Below are 19,654 nucleotides of genomic sequence, written 5' to 3'. Positions count from 1 at the left end.
TTTTTTTTTTCCGAGGGGTTCCCCGAGCCGAAAAAGGTTGGGAAACACTGCACTAAACTGTTGCCTTGAAATAAGACAGGGCTCCAAAGCGAGAGAGCGCCATGCGCATTTGAGGCCTAAGTTGGGGATTTGAATCCGCCACCAAAATACCCTACGGCAGTGTTTCCCAAACAGGGTGTCTCCAGCTGTTGCAAAACTCCCAGCATGCCTTGACAGTCAGTGGCTGTCCGGGCAATACTGAGAGTTGTTGTTTTTCCACAGCTGGAGGCTCCGTTTTGGAAACAGTGCCGTACAAGATGTTTTTTATTTTTATTGGGGGGTAACTGTGCAGGGGTATGTGTATAAGTAGTGTTTTACTTTTTATTTTGTGTAGGTGTAGTGTAGTGTTTTTAGGGTACATTCACACGGGGGGGGGGGGTTACAGTGAGTTTCTTGCTGGAGTTTGAGCTGAGGCAGAAAATTTGCCGCATCTCAAACTTGTAGCAGAAAACTCGCTGTAAACCCCCACTCGTGTGAATGCGGCAAACCTTCAGCTGTTGCAAAACTACAACTCCCAGCATGTATGGTCTGTCAGTGCATAATGCGAGTTGTAGTTATCCAACAGCTGGAGGCACATTGGTTGAGAAACACAGAGTTTATTACTGAGCTTCATGTTTCGCAACCTGTGTGCCTCCAGCTGTTGCAAAACTACAACTCCCAGCATGTACGGTCTCTCAGTGCATGCAGGGAGTTGTATTTTTGCAACAGCTGGAGGCACACTGGTTGCAAAACACTGAGTTAGTACACAAACTCTGTTTCACAACCAGTGTGCCTTCAGCTGTTGCAAAACTGCAACTCTCAGCATGCATATGCTGATGGGCATAATGAGAGTTGTAGTTTTGCAACAGCTGGAGGCACACTGCTACAACTTCCAGCATGCCCTTTGGCAGTCCGTGCATGCTGGAAGTTGTAGGTATGCAACAGCTGGAGGCACAGTTTTTCATAGAAAAAATGTGCTTCCAGCTGTTGTATAACTACAACCCCCAGCATGCACAGACTACCAAAGGGAATGCTGGGAGTTGTATTTGGAACTCCAGATGTTGCAAAACTACAACTCCCAGCATGCCCTTTGGCTGTGCATGCTGAGAGATGTTTCTAAGCAACAGCAGGAGGTGAACAAGCCTCATCTCCAGCTGTATCCTGCCACTGGGACCGCCGCCGCCATTCCTGAAGGGACCCCCGCCGGGCCAGGCAAAGGTAGGAGACCCCCACCAGCCCCGATCACCGCCCCCTATCACGGTAGTGATTGGTCGGTCGTTCTGACTGATCAATCACATGATTGTGAGGTGGCACCCGTGCCACCTCACTACTGCTGGGTAAGGGTGAATAGGACTGTCTCAGACAGTCCCATTTACCCTTTTTTTCAGGGTCACCAGAGACCCAATTGACCTGGAATCTCCGCAAATCGTCGGTTAGGACCCCCCAGGGGTTTGCATGGGGTGCCTGCTGAATGATTTCAGCAGGCATCCCAGTCTGGTCCCCGCCCGGCGTACAGGTACGCCCTTGGTCCTTAACTGCCAGGACGTCAGGATGTACCTGTATGCCCTTGGTTCTTAAGTAGTTAAACAGATTTGTAAATTACTTCTATTAAAAAATCTTAATCCTACTAGTACTTATCACCTGCTGAAGTTGAGTGGTTCTTTTCAGTCTGACCACAGTGCTCTCTGCTGACATATCTGTCTGTCTCAGGAACTGTCCAGAGTAGGAGCAAATCCCCATAGTAAACCTCTACTACTCAGGACAGTTCAATGGCAGCTGATAAATACTGGTAGGATTAAGAATTTTTAATAGAAGCGATTTACAAATCTGTTGCGGATTGAGATGGACCCCTGATCTCGGAGCTCAGGGGGCCTAAGCATCAAGACTGATACGCAAAGTACTACATCTGACCTACGATACCTTCCTCCACATTATGTCCACGAGAAGGAAAGGTAGAGCGGGCAATAAGCCCAAGAAACTTACTGATTTCTATGCTCCCCCGGGCAGACTCTGTTTTCAAGATGGCGCGGCTCCTTCCTCACCGAGCACGTGCTGATCCCCATTAGCCGCGACCGGAGCCACTAAGCGCCACCAACAGCCAGAACCCCAGTGCAGCTCCTCTCTGCCCCGATCACCGTGCCTGTCGGGGGAACTAACGGAGGCATTGCTCAGCGAGACAGCCCTCGACTCGCGAACACCTCTCAGCTCCAACATGGCATCCGCGCCTCAGCCCCGAACTCTCCAGCCTCTACTAGTCCGCTGAAGCAGCGTCCGAGACTAGATGTCTCCGGAGGTGAGGAAGATGGCAACCCTTTCCCTGACTTGGATGAAACCTTGTCTCTTTCGTCTGATTTATTTGGATCACTCCCTGCAGCTGAGGTCCCTGTCACTGAACTGTCCTTAAAGCTTATGTTACTACTGTTGAATTCCTCCATAACCTCACATATAGCTCAGTCTATCCAGCCCCATCCGCTCTGCACTAACTGAAGTGGAATCCAGGGAAGAACATGCCGAGCAAAAAATGTCAGAATTTGCAGCATCGCATAATAATTTGATTGACGCACATTACGACATGGAGTCTGAATTCTATGATTTAAAGGCTAAAGTTTCGGATCTTGAGGACCGCTAAAGAAGAAATAACATTACATTTCGGGGCATTCCAGAAAATATTGCCGCAAAGGATTTGCTCACTTATCTGGGTGAGCTTATGGGATCCCTGCTGCTACACCGCATGATCTCCTGCTCGACAGAGCTTATAGAGTACCTCGACCGAAACACTTATCTGATGACATACCGAGAGATGTCCTCACCAGAGTGCATTTTTTCCACATCCCAGAAAGTGGTGATGGCTAAATCAAGAGACTGCTCAGCATTACCAGATCACTTTAATATGGTATCCCTATACACGGACCTATCCGCAGCTACCTTACAGCTCAGACGTCAATTAGGTCCTATCACAGCAGCTCTCAGAAGCAAAAAAGTGCTCTACAAATGGGGGTACGCAACGCGCCTCATTATTCAAAGGGATGAGACGTCCTTCATCATCAGGACTGTGACTGAAGGGGTGAAATTGCTACATTCATGGGGCATTTCAGTGGATGTACCAGAACCCAGATCAAGATCCCCTTTGCTAAACTACTGGAGGCTACCGCTGAAGATTAATGGACTTGTTCCAGACCTTTTGTATTAGCAGCTCTGCTTACTCTGCTTAACTGTGTGACCTGTTCCCCCAAAGAAAAAAAATCATGGCTCCTGTGCATCATGTTTTCCATAACTTTTTGCTCCAACGGTAACTTGAAGTACTGTTTTTCTTCTATGTTATGTTTGTTTATATGGAAATAAGTATGTCTAAAATTGTCCTGTTCTTATCCCTATAACTTATTAATTTTTTCGTATATGGTGATGTATGAGGGCTCATTTTTGGGCTGTGATCTATTGATCAGCATTTTAGATGACTTTTTAATCAATATGATGTGATGAGAAACCAAGGGTTTGGTATTTTTGTTACGTTTACACCGTTCACTGTACAGGATAAATAATGTAGTATTTTAATAGTTCGGACAATGAAGCACATGGTGATACCAAATATGTTTATTTTTATAAAAACATAAACAAGGCCGGCTTCTTTTTATGAAGATGTTTCAACAAAGGTTATATTTTAACAGGTGAGTGCCGATGTGAATCTCTTGCATATTTTATTTGTATTATGTTTACATATTTTTTAGATGGGAAATGGGAAAAGGGGGGGGGGGTCTTCATTTTGATATTGAAGGGGTTAATGTATGTGGGTTAAACCTTTATTATTTTTTTTTTTTTTACAGTTTATTCTTGATTGATAGAGCCTGCTCCAGAGCGTATCTGTCAATTCCAGAGCCACAAATGGACGGGAAGGAGAGGTAAGCCCTCTGGCAACCTCAACAGTGGATCACACCCCCCAACTCCCTTCCTTACAGCACTCAGCTGAGGGCTGCCCTGTATGGCACAGGCTCGAGTCAGGTGCCCACACCACATACATCCTTAACAGACCGGGATCCGCGGCACCCTGGCTCTACTTGCCCGAAGCAGGGCTTAATGGCTGAACAATTCCTATGCTCTGCACCCGGAATTGCATGTCCGGGGCATCGGGCGATAGGATTTCCACACCCCTGCTGCATAGCTCCAGACTAGTCAGAGTGCCCATGCTGAAAACCTTCTAAAATACACAAGTGAGCAAGTGGAGCAATGGATGGATGCCTGGTCTAATGAGTAGTGATTTCTCTAACATCATGTGGACAGCCAAGTGTGTGCATATTGCTTACCTGGGGAAGAGATGGCTCCTGTAAAAAGACAAGCCAGCAAAAGTAGTGTGATGCTCTAGGCAATGTTCTAGTGTAATAGCCTGGGTCTTGGCAATCATGTGGATATTACTCTGACACATAGCAGCTATCTAAACATTGCTGCAGGGCAAATATATCTATTTATGGCAGTGGTATTCCCTACTGGTAGTTGCCTCTTTCCGCAGAATAATGCACATTGCCACACTACAAACATTTTTTTTAGGAATGATGTGTGGAAGATGACAAAGAATGCACAGTACTGACTTGGCCTCCAAATTCCCCAGATCTCAATGTAATTGAGCTTCTGTCAAATGTGCTAAAAATAGTGTGATCCACGAGTCCCCACCTCACAGAACTTAAAGGATCTGGGGATCCGCTCGTGTGAACGTACCCTTATTGTGCACAGGGTGCAGCCACTGCTGCTATTTCGATGCTGCTTCCAAACATATACTGTGTAAATGTACACTTTTACATATGTGTATGTCTGCCATTCATTTCCACTATAAAACAACATATAACTTAGCATGCCCATTTTTACACACGCATATTATACAATTAACCATAACATAAAAAATACTGACCTGTGGAAGCATTAAAGGGGTACTCCCCTGTAAATTACTTATATTTAAAAATCTTAATCCTTCCAGTACTTACCAGCTGCTGTTTGCTCCACAGGAAGTTATTTTCTTTGGAATTTCCTTTCTGTCTGACCACAGTGCTCTCTGCTGACACCTCTGTCCATTTTAGGAACTGTCCAGAGCAGGAGCAAATCCCCATAACAAACCTCTCCTGCTCTGGACAGTTCCTAAAATGGACAGAGGTGTCAGCAGAGGGCACTGTGGTCAGACAGAAAGGAAATTCAAAAAGAAAAGAACTTCCTGTGGAGCATATAGCAGCTGATAAGTACTGGAAGGATTAAGATTCTTATATAGAAGTAATTTACAAATCTTTTTAAAGATCTGGCACCAGTTGATTTAAAAAGTTTTTTTTTTTACAGGGGCGTACCCCTTTAATGCTTCCACAGGTCAGTATTTTTAATGTTATGGTTAATTGGTTAATATGCGTGGGTAAAAATGGGCATGCTAAGTTTTTTTTGTTTTATAGTGGAAATGAATGGCAGACATACACATATGTAAAAGTATACATTTACACAGTATATGTTTGGAAGCAGCGTCGGAATGGCAGCACCCTGTGCACAATAAGGGTATGTTCACACGAGCGGATCCCCAGCGTATTTTACGCTGCGGATCCGCCGCTGAAGGACCGCTGTATGCTGCCTTTACAGGTGCCTGCCCCGAGCGGCTATAGGCCACTACAAGCAGACATACTGAAGCGATGTGCGAGTTGCTGCGCATGCACGGTGTACTCAAACACATCGCGACTGCTCTCCCTCCTCTAAGAGTATACTGCGCATGGCAACTCGCACATTGCTGTGTGTCTGCTTGTAGCTGCGGATTGCCGCTCTGAGCAGGTAGCATGCAGCGGTCCTTCAGCGGCGGATCTGCAGCGTAATACGCGCTGGGGATCCGCTCGTGTGAACTTAACCTAACAAATAGAAAAATTATCTGGGAAAAAACAGATCTGCCAAGCAAGTTGTAATGGACTGTTGTTCAATGAGTGCTGGCTGCATGAACTATGCCCAACTGACATAGAAATGGTAATGCCTAGCTAACATTTAATTCATACAATTTGCAGAGGAACAGCAGAATCCAGGATTTTTTTTTCCTAGTACATGTAAGTATTTACTGAACTAGACATTTCAAAATTTCCAACAGTTCCTCTTTAAGGGGGGGGCAACACGTGCCCTATTTTGCTGCATATTTTCCTACCCATTGAAGTCAATGGGTAATAAAAATATGCAACAGCAAATGTGCAAAAAAATACTGTACCGGTGACCCTCCTACGCTAAGGCTGGAATTCCCCTTTTTTATTTTTTTTATTTTGGCAGATGCCAATGCGAATTCTGCCACATGGCGTTTTTTCGGCCAAAAACCGCTGCAGTCAGATGTTAGCTGTAAATCAATGAGAAATCGCTAAATTCTTTTTCCACTTGTCGTTTTTTCAGTTTGGCTTTTTTTTATCCTTTTGGCGTTTTTCAGCTCCTTGGCGGTTTTGCAAAATCACAGCATGATGAGCCTATGGTGCTTTTCTCCCATAGAAGTCTAAAAAAACGCCAAGAAAAACGCCATGTGGGTTTTAACTTTGGCGTTTTTTCAGGCAGTTTTTATTCTCTTTTGGACTTTTGATCCAAAAAAGTGATGTAAATACCTTTTTTTTAATAAAATTTCGTAAGGTACCATTAAAAAAAAATAATTAAAAAGATACAGTAGTGATGGAAAAAATTGTATTTAACAAAATGTATCTTTTTTATAACAACATTTTTATACATTTTTAAACGGGATCAATTTATGTGGGCGGGCAGGGGACTAAAAATATAGCCGACAATAATAAAAATGTAGTGTGTGTGTGTTTTTCACTTTTTATTCTTTTTTTTTTAGGTGGTACTACTACTCCCAGCATGGAATACACTGTTCCATGATGGGAGTAGTAGTACCTGTACTAATTGACAAATCGCCCTGGGTTTAGTTGCGATCCTTCTAATTTATAGATGCGGCCGGACGCTCTTCTACGGTCCCCTGCACTGCAGTATATATACACCTAGTCATATTTCCCACAGAGAGCTGTGATTGGCCAGATGGTTCCAGCCAATCACAACTCTCTGTGGGAAATATGAATAGGTGTGTATATACGTCAGTGCAGGGTGCCATAGACGAGCGGCCGGCCTCATCTATGCATTATACAGGAAGATCACTGCGGGTGTCAGGAGTGACATTCGCTGTGATCTTTCCTTAAAGGGGTACTCCGCCCCTAGATATCTTATCCCCTATCCAAAGGATAGGGGATGAGATGTCAAATCGCCGCGGTCCCGCTGCTGGGGAGTCCCGGGATCCCCGCTGCGGCACCGCGCTATCATTACAGCACAGAGCGAGTTCGCTCTGTGCGTAATGACGGGCGATACAGGGGACGGAGCAGCGTGACGTCATGGCTCCGCCCCTCGTGACATCACGGTCCGTCCCCTTAATGCAAGCCTATGGCAGGGGGCGTGACGACCGCCAAGCCCCCTCCCATAGACTTGTATTGAAAGGGGCGGACCGTCACGAGGGGCGGAGCCGTGACGTAATGATGCTCCGGCCCCTGTATTGCCCGTCATTACGTGCAGAGCGAACTCGCTCTGTGCTGTAATGATAGCGCAGTGCCGCAGCGGGGATCCCGGGGCTCCCCAGCAGCGGGACTGCGGCGATCTGACATCTTATGCCCTATCCTTTGCATAGGGGATAAGATGTCTAGGGGCGGAGTACCCCTTTAACTGCAGTTACTACAGCTCCCAACATGGAGCAGAGTGTGCTCCATGATGGGAGTAGTAGTACCTGCAGTTAAGGACAGATCACAGCGGTGTCACTCCTGACATCCGCTGTGATCGTCCTTTCTATTGCAGAGATGCGGAGTGGCTCTATACAGCGCTTGCATCTCTGCTCTATACTCCGGCCAGTGATGTGAATAGAACATCACTCATTCACATTTCCCTCTGAGAGCTGTGATTGGCTGTCACCATCCGGCCAATCACCACTCTTGGCGGAAAATATGAATGAGTGATGTTCTATTCACACCACTGGCCGGAGTATAGTGCAGAGATGCGAGCGCTGTATAGAGCTGCTCCGCATCTCTGCTATATTATGGACGATTGCATCGGGTGTCACGACTGACACCCGGGGCGATATGTCTATAAGTACAGGGACGACTACTCCCATCATGGAACAGTCTGTTCTATGCTGGGAGTAGTAGTCCTACCTAAAAAATGTCAAAAAAGAGAGGGAAAAAAAGGGAAACACACACTTCATTAAACATTTATTAACATTTCCTTATAAAAAATATAAATTTTGTTAAATACAATTTGTTCCCCATCACTAGTGCATCCTTTTTTTTTTGGTACCCAACAAATTTTGGATACAAAAAAAAAAAAAAAAACGCCAAAGGGGCAAAAATGCTATTTCCATACAAATGAAAAAATGCCAAAAATCTTGCATTTTTTTCAAACCAAAAAATGCAGGACAAAAAAACAAGAAGAAACTTAGCCTAAGTGTGTATTCACATGTACAGTATCCTGCAAATATTTAATGTGTACCAGTTTATGCTGCAGATTTCAATGTATACTAAATTAATGAAGAAAGCTGTGCATCAAATATGCACAGGATATTGTGCATGTGAATAGACCCTAAATCTCCCTAGTTTTCTATGACACTCATAGTAGCCAATATGATTAGGTTTCTAGATGAAAGAAATGATTTGATCGGGATTCAATGGGCAACATTTTTATGCATAAGGCAGACTTCCAAACATTACTGCAATCTATCTAGAAGTCTATGCCTAGCCTAAAATACATCCCCTAGGATATCAATTAGAAGAATTTTCTAAATTTCTGCATTATACATTTTACTACCTCATTCATATTAACTTAGTGCACACATAAGAAATGAATCATTATACTATACATAAAATGGATATCAGATTGTCTGAAGCGTTCATCAGTTACTTCCAAAATGCTTGTGGCTTAGTCATGAATAATGTCCCCTGTGCTACATGAAGACTGAGCATGAAATATTAATATTATTGTTATGCTCATGTCTATGGCAGGAGGAGTATTGGATATTGGATCAGTGAGCTCCTTCTGTTTTGTCCAGTGGTCTGAAATGACTGCAGCATGAGCTCATACCCCGCAATATGGTCTTGAAAGATGGATACTTTAACAGGAGATACTGTGGCAGCCAAAAGCTAAGTGCTTCAGTCATTTAAAAATGTTGGTTAGCACTAAAGCTAGATATCTGTGGAAGGATTCCAATAATCTTAAATTAAAGTGATAGAGTATATAGACTATACAAGGCTGAGAATTGCTAATAAATGCTCTGTGATAAGTACGGCATCAATGACACACTTTATGAACAATAACCCTCAGCTGCTACTCCAATACAAGAATAAATCTTTTGAAACCCAATTTAGGCCAGGCTCACACAAGGCAATTTTGCTTTTATTTCACAGTACTTTTTTCATAGCAGCCAGATAAATAGCATTTGTATACAGGAATTTATGAATTCCTATTCTGACATTATATTTGTGTTTAAACCATGCTGCATCATTTTAAACAGCATCATGCTATAGGTCAGTGTTTATGTGGCTCTTTCTCCAATACAATGGACAGAAATACAACAGAATAAAACTCACAGGTAAGGCCATTTAGCAGGATTTAGGTAGGTGTTTTACAGCATTATTAAATGGGCACTGTCAGATACAAAAACTTTTGATATGTTGTAAAGCATGTATAACCAATAGGTTTTGCAATTGCTTTCTTTTGAAAATTTTCAGTATTTCATACTGAAAAAGCCAGTCAAACAACTGCCCCCCCCCTGCCTGCTTGGACACATACTAGTCCTGCTGTGTCCATGCATCATCACCTATGTCATGGACACACTTCCTTGATTGACAGCTGTGAGTGCAGGGCTCATAGCTGGAGGAAAAATCATTCCACTGTCAGCTTGTGTCCTGCTACTGTCAGTGAGGACAAGCTGGAAGTTGTAGTTTTGCTAATGCTGGGAAAGATGTGAGCAGACAGCATACTGAGAGGGTGGAGACCTGCACAGTGAGGCCACGCCCCCTCCCTTTGAGAGGAATTCAGACTAGTGAGCTAAATTAAAAGTGTAATAAAAAAAATAAAGGTGCTAGACACATAAAAGTTAGATGTACATGGTCAGGATTAGGTACTGAGTGATATATAAAAAAATTGTTTTTCTGTTGGATCTGATGGGTATGCTTTAAGTCTGGAATGTTCCATCAGTATTGGTGGAGTGGGTCAAGCATGGAAGTTTCTAAAGCAAAGTCAAGCATGGAAGCTTCTAAGGGTGTGTTCACACTGAATAAATCTCTCTGAATCTCCACTCAGTCTGGCAGCCGCCGTCGAAATTCTTCGGCGGTAGGACCGCACGGCACTGCAACGCCACCATTGACGGTTATGCAGAGCTCACGGAATTCCGTGCAAAGAATGAACATGTTCGTTCTTTGCGCTGAACAATTTCAGCTGCGGAATTGTCCTATTCACACTGATTTAAAAGTTCACGTAATTCTGCTCACGAAATTCTGCCGGAATTACGTAGTGTGAACGCACCCTTAAGCGCAGGCAGAAGAGAAACTAGCTCAGTCAGTGAAAAAAGGAATAAGACATTTTCCAGATATGTAAATGAAAAAAAGGAAACTAACACAAAGAATAATTATATTAAAAACAAAGAAAGGAAGGCATGTAGAAGAGGTATGTAGAAAATGACTAGCTGACTGCCTTAATGAATACTCCAGTTCAGTTTTTACAGAAGAATAGGTAGGAAAAGGACCTCATTTATGGAGCAAGACTAATGAATCATTTGATGCATGTGTCTTTACAGAGGAAGTGGTTCTACGTCAGCTGTCTTAAATAAAGTCACATGGGCATGATGAGATACATCTAAAGTTATTAAAAGAGCTTTGTACTAGCAAAACCATTAACAGATTTATTTAACCAATCACTGCTAACAGGAGTCGTCCCAGAAGATTGAAAATAAAAATGTCATGTGCCCATTCAAAAGAAAGGTAGTTGGGAGAAGTCGTGCAACTATAAGCCAATAAGCCTGACATCAATAGTGGGAAAATTATTGGAACCCATACTAAAGACTAGGATTGTGGAATAATGCATTGCAAGATGAGAAACAACATAGGTTTACTTCAAGGAGATCATGTCAAGCTAATCGTATTGATTTTTTTGATTGGATGACTAAACTATTTGATCAAGAAGGTGCAGTAGACATCGCTAGATTTTAGTAAGGTTTTTGACACTGTCCCATATAGAAGACTTATCAATAAACTGCAGTCATTGAGCTTGGACTCCCATATTGCTGAGTGGATTAGGCAGTGTCTGAGGGACAGACAACAGAATATATCATAGTATATTCAGAGCAAGGTCTTGTTACCAGTCGGGTACCTCAGGTACCTGACCAATTTTGCTTACTATCTTTACTAGTAATATTGCAGAAGGTCTCTAGGGTAAAGTATTAGTCTTTTTGCTGATGACACAAAGATTTGTAACAGGGTTAATGTTCCTGGAGAGAGATGCAAAATGGAAAAAGATTTAGGTAAACTCAAAAACTGGTTAGACCTCTGGCAATAGACATTTAATGTGAATAAGTGCAAGATTATGAACCTGGGATGTAAAAACCCAAGGGCAGAATACAGAATATGTCATACAATCCTAACCTCAGTATCTGAAGAAAGGGATTTAGGGGTCAATATTTCAGAAGATTTAAAGGTAAGTAGGAATGCTTTGGAGTATAGGGAGATGTATTAGCAGTAGAAACTGGTGAGACCTCACTTGGAGTTTTGTGTGTAGTACTGGAGGCCGTATTTCAAGAAGAATATAAGGACTTGTTTTTTTGCATCACCAATTGTACTTTGTTATGGCATTAATCATTTCATAACAAAATCTACAGCGAAGCAAAAGAAAATATATATATATATATATATTTGTGGGGTGAAATTGAAAAAAGGTCTAGCCAGAGCCTCAGAGCACTGATCGGATGGTGAGGAGGCAGGTAAGGGCCCTTCCGCCATCCATTTAGCTGATCGGGAACCGTGATTTCACAGCAAATGTCTGAATTAGCTGCCCTGAGCTAACTGGCAACGTTAACCTCACATTTAAGATGTCGCTATCAACTTTGGCCCAATCGGCGATGCCGGCATTAACTGTGGGTCCTGGCTGCTCATAGCAACTGGGACCCACTGGGTATAAAGCGTGCTCAGCTCGTGAGCATGCTTTAATCCTGGTAACGGGACCAGGGCATACAGGTCCTTATAACATTACTGTCGTTAGAAACAACTTTTTTCCACTTAATACTTCCTTAAAAACTAAGAATTTTCCTAATATACTTCATTAAAACTTTTAAAAAAGGGTTTAAAAATGGCCACTAGGGGTCTGTCTTTTTAATTTTGCAAACGAACCCTACAAATCCAGCCTTGTTGGTCCATCACAGAAAAGGATCAAAATATCTGAGGGGAGGGGGCTGTGGTTATCTCCATTCTCTGCCTCAGAGCACAGAAAAGATGCAGACAGGTACTCCGGTGAAAACCTTTTTTCCTTTAAATCAACTGGTGGCAGAAAGTTAAACATATTTGTAAATTACTTCTATTAAAAAATATTAATCCTTCCAGTACTTATTAGCTGCTGAATGCTACAGAGGAAATTCTTTTCTTTTTGGAACACTGATGACATCACGATCACAGTGCTCTCTGCTGACATCTCTGTCCATTTTAGCAACCATGCATAGCAGATGCATAGCAGATGTATGCTAAGGGTAGCATGGTGGCTCAGTGGTTAGCACTGCTGCCTTGCAGTGCTGGGGACTTGGGTTCAAATCCCACTAAGGACAACAATAAATAAAGCATTATTATTATTATAATAATGTCAGCAGAGAGAACTGTGGTCGTGATGTCATCAGAGAGCATTCCAAAAAGAAAACAATTTCCTCTGTAGTATTCAGCAGCTAATAAGTACAGGAAGGATTAAGATTTTTTAACAGAAGTAATTTACAAATATGTTTAACTTTCTGCCACCAGTTGATTTAAAAGAAAAAAGGTTTTCACCGGAGTATCCCTTTAAGAACAGAAGCATTTCCATACACAGTGACAAGCAATACAAGGTGCTAAACTATTATTTATATGCAAAATGGTTTCTCTTTGATCATTTTATGAACTTATTTCTTATGTATTGGAACCATACAGGTTCCACATGGCTGCTTTAGGATTATAAAAAGCATGCACAATGCTGAGGTCACAAAGCTGTGAAAATGTAAAAATCTTTATTTTTTAGCACAAAATGTAGGCTTTTCTTCTGTCCTTGCACCATATACCGTATTTATCGGGGTATACCACGCACCAGCCTATAACACGCACCCTCATTTTACCAAGGATATTTGGGTAAAAAAAGATTTTTACCCAAATATCCATGGTAAAATGAGGGTGCGTGTGTGCGCGTGTATACCCCGATACACCCCCAGGAAAGGCAGGGGGAGAGAGGCCGTCACTGCCCGCTTCTCTCCCCCTGCCTTTCCTGGGGTCTAGAGCCCTGCTGCCGGCCCTTCTCTCCCCTTGGCTATCGGCGCCGCTGCCCGTTCTGTCCCCCTGACTATCGGTGACGGCGCCCCATTGCCGGCGCCGATAGCCAGGGGGAGAGAAGCAGCGCCGACAGCCAGGGGGAGAGAAGGGGCAGCGGCACCCATTGCCGGCGCCGGTGCCCCGTTGCCTCCCCCCATCCCCGGTGGCATAATTACTTGTTGCCGGGGTCGGGTCCGCCCTGCTGCAGGCCTCCGGCGTGCGTCCCCTGCGTCGTTGCTATGCGCTGCACGGTGCGGCGCATGACATCAGCAACGGCAACAGGTAATTATGCCACCGGGGATGGGGGGAGGCAACGGGGAAGCGGCGCCGGCAATGGGTGCCACTGCCCCTTCTCTCCCCCTGGCTGTCGGCGGCGCCTCTCTCCCCCTGGCTATCAGTGCCGGCAATGGGGCGCCGGCACTGATAGTCAGGGGGACAGAACGGGCAGCTGCGCCGATAGCCAGGGGGAAAGAAGGGCCGGCAGCAGGGCTCTAGACCCCAGGGCAGGCAAGGGGAGAGAAGCGGGCAGCGACGGCCTCTCTCCCCTGCCTTTCCTGGGGGTGTATCGGCGTATAACACGCACAACGACTTTAGGCTAAAAATTTTAGCCTAAAAAGTGTGTGTTATACGCCGATAAATACGGTTTCACATGGCTGCATTAGAGAGCATGCATTTAGGTAGAAAGTTTTACAAATATAAAAATGTTTGTGCAGACCTCATGGCGGAGAGGGGAGGAGAGGAGCTCATCAAACGCCCATCAAATTCAGAAAGACTCATTACAGTAATACATAGATCAAAAGGTATTTTACATATTAACACATGCTTATTATTATGCATACAGGTCTTAGGGCACATTACTCCACTGACTTAAAATGTACTTGTCATCAAATTAACTGTTCTAAACTAACTCAGGCTATGTTCCCTAACTACTCCTAACACACCTCCCATCCTTTAAAAAGCTGTGTATCATACCTTTATTCTTGCTCATATAGTGCAATCTCCCTGCAGGAGAAAGTGGGCGTTTCCCAGCAGGCTTCAGTGAGAGACCCCTTCCGCCCTCACTGCAGTGCTGTGATGAATAGAAGACCTCAAGCTCTATGCATGTTTCAGTGAGGCTCTTTGCAGCCTTTAATGAGGCTCTGTGCAGCTTTCAGTGAGGCTCTGTGCAGCTGTCTATCAAGCTCAGTGCAGAGAAACACTTCCTGAGTTTGATTTGGAGACCAAACTCACTGTATTAATTGTGGCAGGGAACAGAACAGAGCCACCTAGTGGACGTTTTTTATATTACATTTTAAACATATTTATGTTGATCATTTTAAAAGCAAGTGAAGGGGAAAGTGTCTGATAATTACACAAGGAACACTATATTAAAAGTTTTATTTGGTGACAGGAACTCTAAGCATTTTTTAAAATTCTCTTAGTAATGAAAGTAATGCTTTAAGTACCAGGATGAAAGGGCATACCTGTACACCCTTTGTCCTAAAGGGGTTTTATGAAAAATGCTGTTTGTTACAAGCAAAAAAAAAAAAAAAACACAAAAAATAAACAAAATCTTCTACTGTACTGAGCCTGTACAGTTTTCTGCTAGGTCAGATAGGAAAAAGCACTGAGTATCACCTACAGCTTTATATTTAATGGCAGAATTTATGTTTAGGACTATTTATTGACTGACATCCCGATGCACTATACATTTATCTCTACAGATAGCATATTTCCATTCGTCTAAAAGACTAATTAGAAAGAATCCGGTTACTGCATTGCAGAGGAGCAGTAATAGCTTCTAAATGTTGCCAATTTATCATTAGCTTCTACTGGTGGCGCTGGCCCAGCAGGTTAGTCTGATTAAGTACAGGCACATAGCAAACACTGGGAGATGGATAACAAGTTGACTCACCGGCTTCTTTTATGTCCGGATTTCTTCTTCTTTCTTTTCTTTGGGGGAGGTGACCCTGAACTGCTCAGTCTTCTGTGTGCCCTAAGGGAGTCAGAGAAAAAAAAATAAAGAACTTGCTAAAGTATTTTTTAGACTGCATTGGTAATGTTAACAAAAACAGAAATATCTTAGCAATGGATGGTTAAACAATCCAATCTACCGATCAGGGTTCAATTATTGGAAAAAAAACATTCCTACTAACAGTAGCATACATAGAAGAAAGGGGGGAACATAGCAAATAGGGCCTCATATTATTGCATCTGATTTTGCCCCCAGGACAGAATGGTGTGTTTTATTCGTCTTCATTTCCATGACTATTGGTCAATGCCTCCAGCCCTCTATTAACTCTACACAATTTCTTACCAATAGAAGAAAAAATAGGCCCAACCAGAAAGAGCCTCCCCCTCTCTCCAAGAGTCCCATATGATCTGCAACGATGGTAGATACACCTTTGCCTATGAACATTTATTTGGCCGATAATCCATCCCTGTAAATGGCCCTCTAGACATATTTAACACAATCATAGCATAGACAAGGCAATAATAAATGAAAATGTTAACACTGTAGATACGATATTATAAATTAAAATGTTAAGGTTTACAGAATATTATCTAAAGTCTAAGATTTTTTTACAAATTTTTTTATAAAGTATATGAATATCATGACTATATGAAATTACAGAGCACCTTCTTTTAAATGGGAATCAAAAACTTTTTATGTTGTACATCTTGGCAAAACATTAATCTTTCAAATATACTTCATAAAAGTGTTTTATCTTTTTTTTATAACAATTATGGCTTATAAATAAAGACCACCTGGAGGTCCCCATAACATCCAGAATATGGTCCTGTTCGTCTGCAGCATCATCTATGTCCCAGCTGAAGAACAGGCTGGGGCAAAGTCCAATAAAAGTAGGCAGAACTAGCACTCCTCTGTGCTCATTCCTGACCTGTCTATCAGACTCCTGCCTGAACACAGAGAGGAGGGGGTTACAGAGCCACCTGCAGTGGTTGGATGAGGAGATCCAGCACAGCAGACTCAGGGAGGAAAATAATATATGGTGAGGGTGGGCTTAGTGCTTGTCTTGAACACGCCCCTTTCTGAGCAGTGGGTGTCTGAATGAATGAGCAGCAGAATCAAGGGATTTTTGAGCCAAATACAGAAGCTAGACACATAAAACATAAAGAATCTGCATGACCTAGTGAACAACATATATAAGCATTATTTGTCTCTGATATAACAGGTATTATATTTATCAGCTTATTTTTTTTACAACTCTTTAGTGCACAAGTTAAAACCAGGCACAGAACTGATACTCAAAATGGCACATGCTCATGTGTTGTTGAAAGTTTTTCTCATAATCAACAGTTTTTATCGATGAAATCTTCAACCAAGAGTCGTAATTACAAAAGTATTACAAAAATAAAGGGTTGTCTTAATGTAACCATTCCTTTTAATAATTAAGCTGGTCAACGAACAGCTGGCTTTGCCAGTCTGACCTATACAATTGTGGCTGTCCTTGAACCATTTTTAAGACATTGTCCAAAATAACAAGAGTTCTGCATTTTATCTTCCATGTCTGTCCACAAGCTTTAGTGATGCAATTCCCCCCAATAACTGACTGTGGAGTTAAAATGCAATACCAGATACATCCCATGGACAGAGTCCCATAGTGTTGTTTCTTTTAAAGCAGATCCTTCTTCCTAATCCTGAATAACCCCATGGAGAACTGTTCTGCAACTGTTGCTTTTGAAGATCAGATTTGAAAGCATTATCTTTATGTACTATATGTATAACATTCCAATCCAGTATCCAGTTATCAGATTATCATATCAAGTCCACTAGAGACAGGGGGGATCTGGCACTGCCCGTTCATGCAATCAAAGGATCAATAGATAGGAAGTGTGACCTGGCTGGAGTCTCACAGTGCTACCCGTAGCGGTGGTGCTCTATTGTAGTCAGTAACCTAATATCCATGCAAGATGAGAGGGAAAAAATGACAATGACACTCACCGTCTGGTTATTTCTGATTTATTGGATCTTTGTCGTCACAATTCATTGCAACTGACTATAAAGAAGCAAATAGACAAACATGAAAAATAAAAACAATACAAATAACACATACAGAATATGTAGGTTACAAGAAGGGGCTCAAATCGTTCCTGTTGTTCAGTCCTAAAGGACTGAGCACTTCCAATTTCAAAATCCACCTAGCTTCACACCGGAGAATGAGATTCTGTCTGTCACCTCCTACAGGCGGAGCTTTGATCTTTTCGAGTCCTGCGAATTTCAATACATGGCCATCATTGTTGTGACAATTCTTCATATTAGAGATTCATTTTGGGGCTCCTTTGCCTGTCTTTAAAGAATACAGGTGCTCCCTGGCTCTTATTCTTAATTGTCTGATATCTGAACATAAACTACAAATGAAGTACGGCAAGTAATTAACTGAAAGCGTCTGAACATGGACATAGCCTTCTATTCGGAACAATCTGGAGGATATGTTTATACTGCAAAAATTGCAGAAACCGCATTGATGGGGGTTTTCTTTTCATTTTTCTGTTTTAATATATCTCCCACAGTAATATATTTCCTGTATGTCACCAGCAGTTTTTGAGCAGCCACTGTCTGCAAATCGGGGTCAGCTTCAATCATAAACCAGTTTTTTCGAATGACTTAATTAATGATCTTATTCATGTTGGAATTTTCAAAAGTAAACCTTTAATTCTCAGTAGAGGGGTTAGAGATGGTTTTTTTTGTTTTTGTTCAGTAACTGGTCTCTTTGTGGGGAAGACCATCCGACAATTAAGAATAAGTCAGGGAGCACCTGTATTCTCTAAAGGTGGGCAAAGGAGCCCCAAAATTAATCTCTCATATGAAGAATTGTCACAACAATGATGGCAACGTATTGAAATTCGCAGGACTCGAGAAGATCCAAGCTCCACCCGGAGGAGGTGACAGAAAGAATCTCCTTCTCCATTGCGAAGCTAGGTGGATTTCGAAATTGGAAGCTCTCGGTCCTTTAGGACTGAACGACAGGAACAATTTGAGCCCCTTCCTGTAAGCTACATATTATGTTTGCGTTACTTGTATTGTTTTTATTTTTCATGTTTGTATATCTGCTTCTTTATAGTCAGTTGCATAGGAGTGATGCTATCCAGTTCAGGTAATTTAGTAGTTAAATACTCACCTGATGGAGTGAAGAGATGTGCTTGAGAAAGTAACAAGGAACAATTGTTGCGTTCCTGCCTTCCTGTAGAAGCAGAGTGTCTGGTGTGCATTTGTGATGAACATCCAATAAATCAGAAATAGCCAGATGGTGAGTGCCATTGTCTTATTTTCCCTCTCATTTTACATAGATTATCATATCAAGCCAAACATGGGTTTGTACTTTCCCTTTGCTATTGCACCCTAGAATCCTACATGTCAATAAAAACTCCTTATTGTTGCAGTAAGTTTAATAAAGTAATGTTAACGTTCAAAAAAATCTTCATGTAGCCAAGAGTCAATGCCAACTTAATGGCACATATTAATAAAACATTTTGAAACCAGTGGTTCACATGAGCTGTGCCAGAATTGTGATGCAATGAATGAGCAACACATTTATTATTATTTTTGCATCACATAAAAAAATGGAAAAACGTACCACACTTGACCGTTCCATTTACTCCCACCTAAAAGGGTATGGCTAAGGGTTTTCTATGTTTATGTCACGTAAGACTTGCACACTTTTTGGTGTATGTCTGACATGAGACAAATTTTAATCATAAATCCATGCATAAACCTAGACAGGCTCTACATGAGAACTAGTGCTAGACTTCCCTCACTAAGCAGGACATTTGTCAATGTTGCCTGTAGGATGCCGTTTTTTTTTTTTTTTTTGGCAAACTTGTGCCACATTTACTATGTGGCGCACGCGGTTCATGCAACGCGTTTCATGCACGCATTTCATGCAGCGTGTTTCGTGCAACTGCGCTTGATCAGGTTGCCTGATGAAGCGCAGTTGCGCGAAACGCATTGCATGTTGGGAATAAACTGATTGTTCTACCTATCGCCTGGTCCCTCAGCGCCTTATTGTTAACTGGTTTGGAGGTCGTTGGTTTCATTGCATTTATTGTGGAGTGGCAGCAGAGGGATCCACATATACGCCTTTCTCCAAGTTATG

General features: G+C 42.4%; 1 protein-coding gene across 4 annotated transcripts in view; it reads right to left on the bottom strand.

Annotated features, from left to right (window-relative positions):
• Positions 1 to 19,654, bottom strand: part of SRRM3 (serine/arginine repetitive matrix 3) — a 462,774-nt gene that overhangs the window by 69,927 nt on the left and 373,193 nt on the right. For all 4 annotated transcript variants that reach the window (XM_056556785.1, XM_056556783.1, XM_056556784.1 and 1 more), the window contains one exon: positions 15,451 to 15,531. In XM_056556785.1, coding sequence (XP_056412760.1) covers positions 15,451 to 15,531 — 81 coding nt within the window. The remainder of the gene's footprint in view (positions 1 to 15,450; positions 15,532 to 19,654) is intronic.

The sequence above is a fragment of the Hyla sarda genome, chromosome 2, assembly GCF_029499605.1.
Source record: "Hyla sarda isolate aHylSar1 chromosome 2, aHylSar1.hap1, whole genome shotgun sequence".
Taxonomy (NCBI): domain Eukaryota; kingdom Metazoa; phylum Chordata; class Amphibia; order Anura; family Hylidae; genus Hyla; species Hyla sarda.
The sequence above is the reverse complement of the archived record's forward strand: the minus strand, read 5'-3'. Positions and strand labels throughout refer to the sequence as shown.